At 40.4% G+C, this 13,118-nt stretch overlaps 2 protein-coding genes across 2 annotated transcripts in view; one reads left to right on the plus strand and one right to left on the minus strand.

The window, feature by feature from the left end:
• Positions 1-13,118, plus strand: part of cdc42bpb (CDC42 binding protein kinase beta (DMPK-like)) — a 419,833-nt gene that overhangs the window by 203,145 nt on the left and 203,570 nt on the right. The window lies entirely within an intron of this gene.
• LOC308103526 (neuroglobin-like) lies at positions 6,592-10,789 on the minus strand. Its single transcript, XM_080453531.1, has 5 exons — positions 10,640-10,789; positions 9,043-9,141; positions 8,777-8,897; positions 8,177-8,257; positions 6,592-7,428 (listed from the first exon to the last, which is right to left on the minus strand). Exons 1-5 carry the CDS (start codon positions 10,774-10,776, stop codon positions 7,312-7,314), a joined length of 555 nt encoding a protein of 184 aa, XP_080309657.1. The 5' UTR covers positions 10,777-10,789; the 3' UTR covers positions 6,592-7,311.

Below are 13,118 nucleotides of genomic sequence, written 5' to 3' on the forward strand. Positions count from 1 at the left end.
AGGTTTAGACATAGTTTTATTGAGGATAAGGTTAGCTTTAGACATAGTTTTATTGATGATAAGGTTAGGTTTAGACATAGTTTTATTGAGGATAAGGTTAGGCTTAGTCTAGACATAGTTTTATTGAGGTTAAGGTCAGGTTTAGGCATATTTCCGGTGAGGTTAAGGTCAGGTTTAGGCATATTCTAATGCAAAAGCATAAAGTCTAATTGATGCTCTGTCGCATGATGGTATTGCGCACCTTAAATAGAAGAAAAAATAAAACAAAAGTGGAGACGTTCCCAGAGCGGAGGGTCTCTCCTGAAAGGCCTCTACACCCCACATAGACCCTTCTCCAATATAGGGGCTACAGGTTGAAAGTGTTTTCAATATTAACGTGCCTTTAACCCATTTAAAACCGGGAACGCATCTGTGTCAGTTTAACATTTCTTTGTCATAGCGTGGAGCCGAGTGCCGCGCTATGAGCTTGTAGATCTGCTATTTTTGAATAGCCGAAGTATAAAATAATGGATAAAGTGGTTACACAAGAAGCATCTGTGTAATTTTAGATTTTAGCAATACTATATACAGGTAGCAACGAGTATTTACCAATATCCGAATACTCTTAGGATTTAGAACAGTGGTTCTTTAAAGTCTCAGATATAGAGCACCAAAGTCCTGACGTCACTGCCAGTAGAGGGCGCTTTCCACAGGTTCATGGCTTTACTTTTTGTGTTGATGTCCTCATTGGGGAATCTTCAATCGCTTCATATAAGCAAACATGTGTTCCAAACAAACACACCACCCTGGTGTTTTTACTCATATGGATATGAAGCATCGCCTGAAGGTGTAAATGTACACATTTACCCAAAGAGTAACACAATATAAACACTAGAAACGAGTCAAACAACCCAAAGACTACATTTCCCATGAACGCGGCTGCTGTGGGGACTGTGATATCAGACCCGGAAGTAGTAGTTCTTAAGACTTTTAAGGCAGAATTCATTCAATTTTCGCCTGAAACAGGTTGCTGCAAATATGAATGAATATCATAAACGATGCAGAGCCACCCCCCTGACAAAAACGCCAGGGTGGTGTGTTTATGTTTGGAACACAGTTCTTAAATGACGTGATCTAAGATTCCCAAATGGGGATTTCAACACAAAAAATAAAGCCACAAACCCGTGGAATAGTGCAGCAGTTAAGCAAACCAATTGTGCATTTTAGGAAAGAAGCATGAAACTTTCAGCATATCATCTACATACCCCAAGGTTTGATTTCAGACGTGGAAGCACTTTCAGATTGACCTCTGGTGACCTTGAGTGGTCATTGACCTCAGAATTGCATTTTTGGCACTTTTTGCCCCATTTTTCTCCATTATAATAATATATGCTTGTTAAAATGTCAGTTTTGTTCTAATAAATGAAAAATGAAACCTAATAGTCACTCTACAGAAATGGTGATTATTACTATTATGATAGTTCTGTTATGACATTGTTATAACATTAAAAACATCTAGGAGAGAGAGAGCAGCAGTAAAATAAAGAAAAACAAGAAAGAAAGTGCTAATGCATTCAAAGTGCAATATATGTACAAGGCTATTCAAAGGTGCTATTCATCTCATGTTGGTTTTGGTTTTGGGGGCAGTATATGGTTCAGGGTTCTAGTGAGAAGATAAGCTCATATATGGAAGGTATTGTGCTTTTTATGAAAGAAGCATGAAACTTCCTACAGTGTTTCTATATGTCATGAAGTCTGTTGTCAGACGTGGAAGCATTTCTCAGTTGACCTCTGAGACTTGTCAGAGGCTGTACACATTTTGGGCTGTCAAACCCATGTTAAAACCAGAAATGTTGTTTCCTGTAAACCTTTATGATTAAAATGTCATATATAGGCTTAGCAGATGAGTTTAAGCTTGATTCCTAAAAGTTGCATATTGGGCAATTTGAGTAATAAGCATAATCAGCAAATGTATCGCTTAATGAGCAAATTACCTGGAAATAGCTAACATTTTGCGGCTAACATTTTGCGTCCAATTAACTTAGAAAGGTGACTTAAGAGTCAAAGCCCATGTTTGTGATGTGCAGAAATTCATCTATTATCATGGTGAAGTCATGCAACCTTTCCTCATTTGCACAATTTGCATAAAGTATGTAATAATTAGGCCCAAGACCAGGAAAAAGTCTTGTTTTAGCTGGTAGTCAATTTAGAAAGGTGCTCTTAGAGACTAAGTCTATTTTTGAATGTCCAGAAATTAATCTTGCCAAAAAAAAAGGAATTTATCTGGATCCATGTCCATGTATCGATTCTCCACCTTCTCACCTGGATCCTGTGCTCACAACCCTTGTACACCTTGAGAAATCACTGAAAAGCTTTGCCATTAAGTATGAACCCCACACTGGACCTCAAGCGTCATGACATGTATAATCCATTTGAGTGACGTCTTGGAATCCAAAGAATCCAGGTTCCATCCCTGGCTCCTCCTGTCTTTGAGCAAGACACTGAACCCCTATCTGCTCCCAATGAGCAGGTAGGGGTATTGTATTTGTGTTTCCTCTACCATTGGTGTGTGAATGTATGGGTGAATGTGAAGTACATTGTAAAGTGCTTTGAAGAGTCAGGAAGACTAGTAAGGTGCTATTTAAATGCCATTTACCATCATCGATCCCGGCATGATGCCCACTGGCACTCTGATGTCATTCCCTGGTTGCAGTGGAACATTGATGAACATTTCTGGGATAAAAGCATTGCTTGCGGTGGCATCGCCTTCATTCTCAATGGTAAATCCTAGACAAAATACACTGTGCTTATTGGATGCTTGTGGTTGTCCTCCTCCAATAACCTGTTAGGATGTGATACTGTCTCTTACCCTGTGAGAAGGGCAAGGTATGTGCTTAAAGTACTCCTAGAAAGTACCATGACTAGTCTAAATACAGTGCTTGGGGAACTTGATGCCACGCACAGTGACCTAAAAGATACCGGTGCAGAGTTCTTCTTCGCATTGTATTGACAGACAAATATGATTCTGCACACAGTATACTGCATGTTCATCTGCAGGTCATGTTGTGGAAGGCTGCAGATCGGATCGAGCCACCTGCAGAGGAAAGAGACATCACTACATCCGGGTGGGAGGTTGCTAAAGGAGGGGCTGTCATGCCCACTGTTTACTCCCAGGCAATGGCTCCAGCTGCAACTGTAGAGCATTGAAGGCATGCAGCGAAATAAACTGCAGATACCATTCTGTAAGACTGACTATGTAAGTGTGAAGGAGGAGAGGTCCACTACAACCCATTAAGAAGAAGGGGGGCCATAGCTGTAGAGAGGCCACCTGGGAAACAGAAGGTACCAGGTTCGATTCCCAGCCCTGACAATATGTCGGGTGTACATAAGCAAGACCCTTAATCCCTAACGACCTCATGTCTGACCACTTGAGCAGCAATAACCTTACTGAAGCAGAAGTCTGAATTTTGCCATGGTCTAAGATGAAGACAACGAAGATGAGGAGGCTGAAGGGAATAAGGAGAGAGAAGATGAAGAGAGTGAAAAAGACCATTGAGTGTTAGATTATGGTTCCAAGTGTACTCACTCATGCTCATTATGGTACCATTTTTATCTACTCATTCTGTGTCTCAGAGGAGGGCTGTGGACAGTTGCCTTTCATTTTTTTCATTTATTTCTTTATTAATGCGAGAACAATGGCTTCTATTATAGCATGCAAACTTTCCAGGAATATAAAGCCTGCAGTTTATATTAGCTTGGATTCCCCATCGATGTCACTGGTAGTCGTAGACAGGTTTCTGACAGAAATGGTACCATATTATCTCCCACCATATCCTTGAACTACTGCAATCTGATAGGAGGTTTAAGAGCATCGGGCTGGTGAGGGGAGTATAATGCCCAGGATCACTTTTGGCACCGGGTGAAAAATAAGGGTTACAAAATCGTGGGATAAAAATTTAAGAAAAAAAAAAAAAAAGAGCATCGGGACAAGCACCAGCATGCTGTCCAACAGTTTCTTCCCCAAACCATCAGAACCTTGAACGCTCACCATATACTGCCCCCAAAACCAAAACCAACATGAGATGAATAGCACCTTTGAATAGCATTGTACCTATATTGCACTTTGAATGCATTAGCACTTTCTTTCTTGTTTTTCTTTATTTTACTGCTGCTCTCTCTCTCCTAGATGTTTTTAATGTTATAACAATGTCATAACAGAACTATCATAATAGTAATAATCACCATTTCTGTAGAGTGACTATTAGGTTTCATTTTTCATTTATTAGAACAAAACTGACATTTTAACAAGCATATATTATTATAATGGAGAAAAATGGGGCAAAAAGTGCCAAATATTCAATTATGAGGTCAATGACCACTCAAGGTCACCAGAGGTCAATCTGAAAGTGCTTCCACGTCTGAAATCAAACCTTGGGGTATGTAGATGATATGCTGAAAGTTTCATGCTTCTTTCTTAAAATGCACAATACCTTCCATATAATGAGCTTAACTGCTGCACTAGAAGAGCGTCCTCTAGTGGCAGTGACGTCAGACTTCGGTGCTCTATAGCTCAATAGGCCATACCAGACTATGGCTTCAGGGACTGACTGCTCTGATTACTGATGTTGACTTGGTTGCAAGGCGGCAGAAGAACTCAGATATTTTACTGTAAAAGTAGCAATACCACAATATACAAATACTCTGTTACGGTAAACGGCCTGTGTTCAAAATTTTACTTGAGTAAAAGTACAACAGTACTGGCATCAAAATATACTTAAAAAGTACCAAAAGTAAAAGTACTAAAATGTTTGAAAATAGCAGATCTACAAGCTCACAACGCGTCGCATCGCGTTGTGAGCGCTTTTATCCAAAGCGCTTTACACAGATTGTGCATTACATTCACCCATTCACACACATACATTCATACACCGATGCCGGAGGAAACCATGCAAGGCACCAACCTGCTCATCGGGAGCAATTATAGGGGTTCAGCGTCTTGCTCGAGGACACTTAGACACTAACTCACGGGGAATCCAGGATCGAACTGGAAACCTCACGGTTCGCATCCGGCTGCTCTACCGGCCACTCTACCCCTGAGCCACTGCCGCCCCATCAGGACAATATAACATGGATGGTGGTGTTGTTGACAGTATTTCAGGCTCAGATGCATGAGTATTATAATTGCTGTTGCTAGGCAGATCATTATTAATTACCTCTGTTTGTAGCGCTGCACAATGGAAGACGATACCAAATAAACTGAGTTCTTACCAGAAACGTTCTTTACAAAGAGAGTTGTCTTCAAACTGTTGTCTTACTGAGTATATCGTTGCTATCGGGCAGAAACCTTGTATCTCCATATTTGAACTTTTTTATGTTTTTTTTGTTAACCCAGTAAGACCGGGGAGGCATCTGTGTCATTTGAAGATTTCTTTGGCTATTCAAAAATAGATTGTAGATCTGCTATTTTTTTTAAATCTTGCAAATTTTCGAACATCCATTTTTTAAAGTGAACATCTGTAACTCAAATCTTTACTTCAAGGGATTCTACAAATGACTTCTAAATCCTTTTTTTTTGTTGTTGAAAAAACTCATGTTGCTATAATCAGTGGTTCAGTGGCTTTTTTCATGTCAAGGATCCCCCAAAATTATATGTATTTGGCCGCAGACCCCCATCTGAACATATTTTCAGATGGGGGAAGATTTGAGTGAAAAATTATCGCTTTAAAAAATAATATATATATAAGATTTTCACAAATTTTCAAGATTATTCACAAAATAGCAGATCTACAAGCTCATAGTGTGGCACTCAGTGCCGCGCTATGAGCTTGTAGATCTGCCATTTTTGAATAAATCTTAAAATGACACAGAGGCGTTCCTGGTGTTAACGGGTTAATGCCCTATTTGGTGCTAAAAACATAGCAGATCTATAAGCTCCCAACCCATCACACCATGATGCATTATGAGCTTGTAGATCAGCTATTATTTTACTATAAAGAAATTACAGTAAATGAAAGTGGTGAAAGTGTGTGTGTGGGTTTCAAACATATTGAACAGATAAAGTATTAACAAGATTTTATTTCATAACAGTTGATGCTTCATATCCACATGCAGTGGTGGAAAGTAACTAAGTACATTTACTTAAGTACTGTACTTAAGTACAATTTTGAGGTATTTGTACTGTACTTGAGTATTTCCAATTTCCAATACTTTTACTTCTACTCCACTACATCTCAGAGGCAAATATTGTACTGTTACTCCACTACAATTATTTGAAAACTTTAGTTAATAGTTACTTTGCAGATATAAAGTATTACATTATAAAACATACATTAACCACTTTAGCCCTATTTTATACATAGGTTATTTGTAAAAAATAGCCGACCTACAAGCTCACAACGCGTCGCGATTGTGAGCTTGTAGATCTGCTATTTTCAAACATTTTAGTACTTTTACTTTTGATGCCAATACTTTTATACTTTTACTCAAGTAAATTTTGAATTCCAGACTTTTACTTGTAACAGAGTACTTCTACATTGCAGTATTGATACTTTTACTTAAGTAAAACATTTGAGTACTTTTTCCATCACTGCAAATAAATGTATATCAATTTGGAGGGTCATTGACATGAAAAAGTTAAAGAACCACTCAAACTGTTGGCTCTATGGCAGTGCCAAAATGTGGGTCATGGACGCTTGTAAATATTCAGTTTTTTAGCTTTTGTTTTCAAGAAGATTTCCAGAAATAAATTAAATACAATTAAATATATAAAGAATCAAACGTAAGGGGGAAAAAAAGGTTTTCAGAATTCTCTCCCCAAAAAAACATCACATCACAATTTCTCTTTTGGGAACCCCAGAACTAAGTTCATCAGTGTTGCCAGCTTTTGCAAGACAAACAAGGTCTACAAAAACAAGCCCTAAAGAAGCGACTATATACATTGGCAATTTACAAAAAAAAAAAAGTGAAAACATTTGAAAAATGTGGAATGTTTTTTAACCATTTTAATAACTCAAATCTTGTATGGGGAGTCCCTGGGGTGGACGTCCGTGGACAAATTCATATTCATTTGCGGGTCCTTGACATGAAAATGATTGAGAACCAATGGTTTACACAACATTTAGGAGGCAAACCCAAACAAGCAACTACACTTTAGAAACAAGCCCAAATAAGCAACTACACTTTAGAAACAAGCCCAAATAAGCAACTACACTTTAGAAATAAGCCCCCCAAAACAAAACACAACCCGCAACCACCAGTATTTACAAGCGACTTTACAGAAAAACAAGCCCAAAGTCGCTTCTAATAAGCAGACATGGCAACAGGCCCACTGGTCTATGGTCTGGTGCTCCAGCGTGGCTGCTGGTTCTGTTGGCTTCCCATGATCCTCTGCTCTCTCTCCCCTTCCTGGTAGCCCCGCCTCATCATGGAGGTGATGTACGAGAACAGCGTCTAGGAGGGGAGAGTGTGTGTGTGTGTGTGAGTGTGTGTGTGTGTGTGTGTGTGTGTGTGTGTGTGTGTGTGTGTGTGTGTGTGTGTGTGTGTGTGTGTGTGTGTGTGTGTGTGTGTGTGTGTGTGTGTGAGAGAGAGATGAGATCAGCTGTTGTCCTTTGACTCAAACTTTTTCATGTCAAGGACCCCCAAATTGACACTTATTAGCCCGCGGACCCCCATTTGAAAAGATATGCCAGGGACCCCCATAAGAGAAGATTTTTACGGCTCTAGCAGTGATTCTCAACCACTTTAATTTCAAGGACCCCCCAGTTTGACATGCATTAGGGCTACGGACCCCCATTTAATGGCATTTCTATCTCTGGGACCCCAATTTATATTGTAAAATCAATGTAACTCTGAGAGTGTACAAATGGAACCAAATGGACCGTAACAGGTTCCATTTTGTACACTCTCAGAGTTACAGACCCATAAGGGTCCATTTGGTTCCTAACTATCCATCATTTAGCTGGGGAGCCCCTGGAACCCCCTCAAGGGCCCCTGGGGGTCCTCGGGCCACACTTTGAGAACCAATGCGGGGCTCTGCCTGTTTGTTTGTTTGTTTGTTTGTTTGTTTGTTTGTTTGTTTGCTTTCATGGTGGAGCATTATAGCACTTGGTTTCATCATCATCATCATCATCATCATCTGCATTATTAATTGAATTTGAATTGAAATAATATAAGATGCTGTTGTTAGGCAGATGTTTACCTGCCACGCCTGCTCCACATCAGAGCTCCACCTCTCCTTCAGGATTGACTGGATGGCGCGATTGAACTCCGCCCCCACGTACTGGGAACAAAAACAGATTGGTTGATTGACTGATTGACTTACTGACTTCTTTATTGACAACAATGCATTATGCATAAACATTGCAAAAGTAGTTGACGTCGCATCACAATCATTTTAACCACTTTATCCATTTATATGTTGGCTATTCAAAATAGCAGATCTACAAGCTCGCTTGTACATCAGCTATTTTTGAATTTTTTTAAAACATCTTGAAAGTGTTTGAAAACATTTTAATAATTTTGCACTTTTTAACACAAATCTTCTCTTCTGGCGGTCCCTGGCACAAATCACTTTCACATGGTGGTCCGCAAATACATATTGATTTGGGGGTCCTTGACACGAATAGTACTTTGGTAAGGTGTGGTACTGATGGTGTTTTTATACCTCGTAGTACTTTGGTAAGGCGTGGTATTGATGGTGTTTTTGTACCTCGTAGTACTTTGGTAAGGTGTGGTATTGATGGTGTTTTTATACCTCATAGTACTTTGGTAAGGTGTGGTATTGATGGTGTTTTTATACCTCATAGTACTTTGGTAAGGCGTGGTATTGATAGTGTTTCCTGCCCAGCTCCATGGTCAGTTGATCCAGTCGATCTGTCTGCTCGATCCTGGCTACTGCCTTCTCTATGATTGACATGACCCTACACAGCAACAACAACAATAACTTGTTAGATGAAATGATCTATCTGTACTATAATTCACCAAATCTTTCTCATATGACCCCGCAGGGTGTATTGCAAAAACGGCAATTCGCCTGTGTGTGTGCGTGTGTGTGTGTGTGTGTACCGTAGCCCATGCTCTCTGATCGTTTGGCTGGTTCTCAAGTCATCGACCCCTTTCAGCTGAATGAACGAATCCTTGCACTCTGGATGGGTCTCAAACAACCTGTTAACACACACACACACACACACGCACATGCGCACACGCACGCACGCACGCACACACACACCAAAAAAGTTTCTTTTTTATTATACAAGCTCACAATGCGACACACTGTGGGCTTGTAGATCTGCTATTTTCACACATTTTGTGTGACACTCTTGTATAGTAGAAATATGGGGATATGAGGTGTCTGCCCGACAGCAACAATATGTACATGCAAGAAAAGGAAGAAGCCTAATGCTTTCCTTAATGGAAGAGGTCATTAAATAACACACATTACACACTAGCCACGTCTATGATGTTATTCAATCATCTCCATAGTTGGGCAAAAGGTTCAGTCCAAGCTCCCTCTCCATTGACTTCCAGTGTAAAATTCAAGTTTTAGAAACTGAAATATTGAAGTACAAAAAAACTAAACATCTTTAAAAACTGCCCATGACGGCCTGTAACTCTGAGTGTACCATTTGTACACTCTCAGAGTTACAGACCCGTACAGGGCCGTGGGAAGACTTTATAGGTTACGGGTGCTGTATGCACGCGAGCGCATGCATGCAAAATGTGCGGTTTGCATGCAAGATCTGTGGTTTTTGGGCGTTTTTTTTTGTTACTTTAATTCGGTTAATTCGGTTCCAGAACACATATTGCACTAAATTCCCCCCAAATAACGACCAACAACAACAGGCACATTATGCAAAAATATTTTGAATATCTTTTTTTATAATAACAGTGTACCATTGTGTCTCTTCCTAGAGGGGTAAAGGTCAGCCTCACGGTGACATCGTGGTGAACAGAGATTTGCATGAACAGGACGAGTACAACAACGTTTGTTTACACACACACTGTAAATGTAAATATATGTAAATGTACACTGTTACAGTAGCATGCGTCGAATGCGTTAAGCGTCTCCTTTTTTACTATCCCGCAGAAACCTTGTATATCTCCATATTTCAACTTTTTATGTTGAAGCAAGTGTTGCATTGCAACTTAGGCCAAGGGTTCCAAAACTTTTCTGTCCGCGACCCCCCTAAGTAATCATATTTGAACTGGGGACCCGCCTAAAATAATCATATTTGAACTGAGGACCCCCCCAAAATAATCATATTTTAACTGGGGACCCCCCACCCTGACAACTTGGAATTGTAGGCATTACATTTACTTTGACTCGTTTCCACAGATAAACGTTGTAAAAATAGCCGAGCTACAAGCTCACAGCGCCTCGCACTGCGAGGCGTTGTGAGCTTGTAGATCGGCTATTTTCACTATGTTTGCCTCTTTGTTACAAATTTGGTATTAGAAGGGTCCTAAAAGTCCTTGAATTGTAACATGTGCAGATGGCCTGTATACACTTGTTGATTTGCGTGGGAAAACAATGTTGCACATTAAGCTATAATCACGTGGGGACCCCACCAAAATACATTGAGGACCCGACACACAAGTTGAGAACCATTGACTTAGGCCTGTAGTAGAAATTAAAAGATAAATAAACTTAAAACTCACTCACTTGACAAAGACGATGACTCCCACCTTGGCGACGTCTCGTCCGATGATGGCCCAGGTCTCCTTGATGATGTGTTTGTCCATGTCACTGAGAGGGGCCACCGCCTCCTCCTCTGTGACGGTCCCCTGACCCCCCGCCATGTCTGCGTCCTGACGCACACCTGACACAGCACAGCCCATCTCTATTGATCATCAATAAGGAGACAGATCAGTCAGTCGTCAGCGACGAGCAAGCAGCTGTCTGTTCAACTGCGCTTTGAACTGTGTGTGTGTGTGTGTGTGTGTGTGTGTGTGTGTGTGTGTGCGTGTGTGCGCGTGTGCGTGCGTGCGTGCGTGCGTGCGTGCGTGCGTGTGCATGTGTGCATGTGTGTGTGTGGGCTGTTCTGTACCAAACTTCACCCCACCCTCTCTCTCTCTTTCTCTCTCTCTGTGTTTCTCTCTGTCTCTTTCTCTCTCTATTTCTTAAAGGGATAGTTCACCTCAAAAAAAGTTTTTGTACTATCAATTAGTCACTGGATATTTCTTTGTTTTTGTCGCATTCCTAAGCCAATAATTTGATGACCAGCACACCGGTACGCAGCGGTTCCGTAGGAGACAGAAAGGAGACTCTTTGTGTCTCCTACCGGAACCGCTGCCGGTCATCAAATTGTTGTCTTAGGAATGCAACAAAAACAAAAAAATATCAATGAATTCAAGTCTCCATGGGGTGACTAATAGATAGAAAAAAGGTAATTTTTGGGGTGAACTATCCCTTTAACACACTAACACACTAATTTTACAGGGGTGTGTGTTGTATAACTATTTTGGTGAGGGTCATATGTTCCCACAGGTGTAGTAGAATTTGAGAAATAGACAACAATTGTCCTGGTCCTCATAATATAAATGGTTGTTATATGGTAAAACCTCAAAAATGATTTGAGGTGTTAGATTTAATAAATAAAAATGATTTGAGGTGTTAGATTTAATAAATAAAAATGATTTGAGGTGTTAGATTTAATAAGTAAAAAATATTTGCGGTGTTAGATTTAATAAATGAAAATGATTTGAGGTGTTAGATTTAATAAATACAAATTATTTGAGTTATGTTCATGTAATAACTCTGGTGTGACTGTTCTCATGGCAGACCCCGGAACAGTGTTTGTGCCCAGTTTGGTGCGGATCGGAGCAACGGTGCACCTCAAAAGTCTGGATGATACCCATTAGGCAATTTTAATGTAGGATTTCACTGGGAAATGAAAATCCTAAGGCACACCTGGTCTTGTCTCACGAGTCACAGCATACTATTTGGGATCCACTGTTGTACAAGAGTCTGTGTACAAAATCTTCTTACAAAAATAAGCCACATTGGAAAATTGGGTACCCTCGACTTGCACGCAACTGGAAATGTCATTGTCGTTTTGAGACGGAGTGTAGACAGTTTATGTTCCTAAACAGTTTTGGTCATGAGTGTTGCCGTACCTGCAGTAGTCCCGCGAGACTAGTACTGGGACGTGAACGTGAACTCAGTATTGGGTATGTGCTTAGCTGGCTGCAGTTCACACACAGATGTCTCCCATGCCGTGAAGGTTGTTAATAAACCTGTTACTTGAACTAAACTGAACTAAAGGGATTATTTATAACTCAAGCAGTCAACACGCAGTACATTTGCAGAGGTGTAGAACTTTATATAGCTCAGTCTGATATCAACACTCCTCTGACATATCAAAAGCTTCTTGGAGAATGTGGGCGTCGATCCCGCTACCTCTCACATGCGTAGCAAGCGCTCTACCATTTTAGCTTATTGTCCTTTGCTAAAGTACTGTATACTATACATAGTTTACTCTACAAAGATAATCACGATGATATTGTGACATTTAATGAAATTGAACTGAACTGAATGGTTACAGGTATCTGCAGCCAAAGCTGCAATCCTTAAGAAGTAGGCTATCCCTCAGGTGGGTTTTGAAGCCAGATCCACAGAGAGACCACATATCACTCGCATTGCAGGTTTAAGTTTGCTACAGATGACAAATAAACTACATTTGCTTACAAACATACACTACACTGAAAACTATACACACGCTGAAGACTTCTGGATCACTGGAAGTTGAAGTCTCAATTTCATTGTCATAATATCAAAATTACATTGTAACCTTTTGCATAAGCCTGCAAGGTCGTCAAGGCTAGGTCAAGTGCTACGGGCTAAAGGTGGACAGTCTGAAGAGGTGAGTCTTCAGATTACGGTGGAAGATTGGGAGTGAGTCTGCAGTTCTAAGTGCAATGGAGAGTTCATTCCACAGTTTGGGAGCCAGAGAGGCTTAGGGGCAGAGGGGCAGCAGGGCCATCACACTATGTTGGAGGTAGGTGCATGTAAAGGAAGGTAAATTAACTTATTCAGTGCCAAAAATATTTCTGGCTATATCACCCCTGTGCCAAGGCCAAAAATACATTGTAAAAAAAAAGTGCTTAGGAGCCGAGATACAGCCTTTTTCAGTAAGAAGTTA

This window comes from Gymnoscopelus braueri, assembly GCF_963280865.1.
Source record: "Gymnoscopelus braueri genome assembly, chromosome: 16".
Lineage (NCBI taxonomy): Eukaryota > Metazoa > Chordata > Actinopteri > Myctophiformes > Myctophidae > Gymnoscopelus > Gymnoscopelus braueri.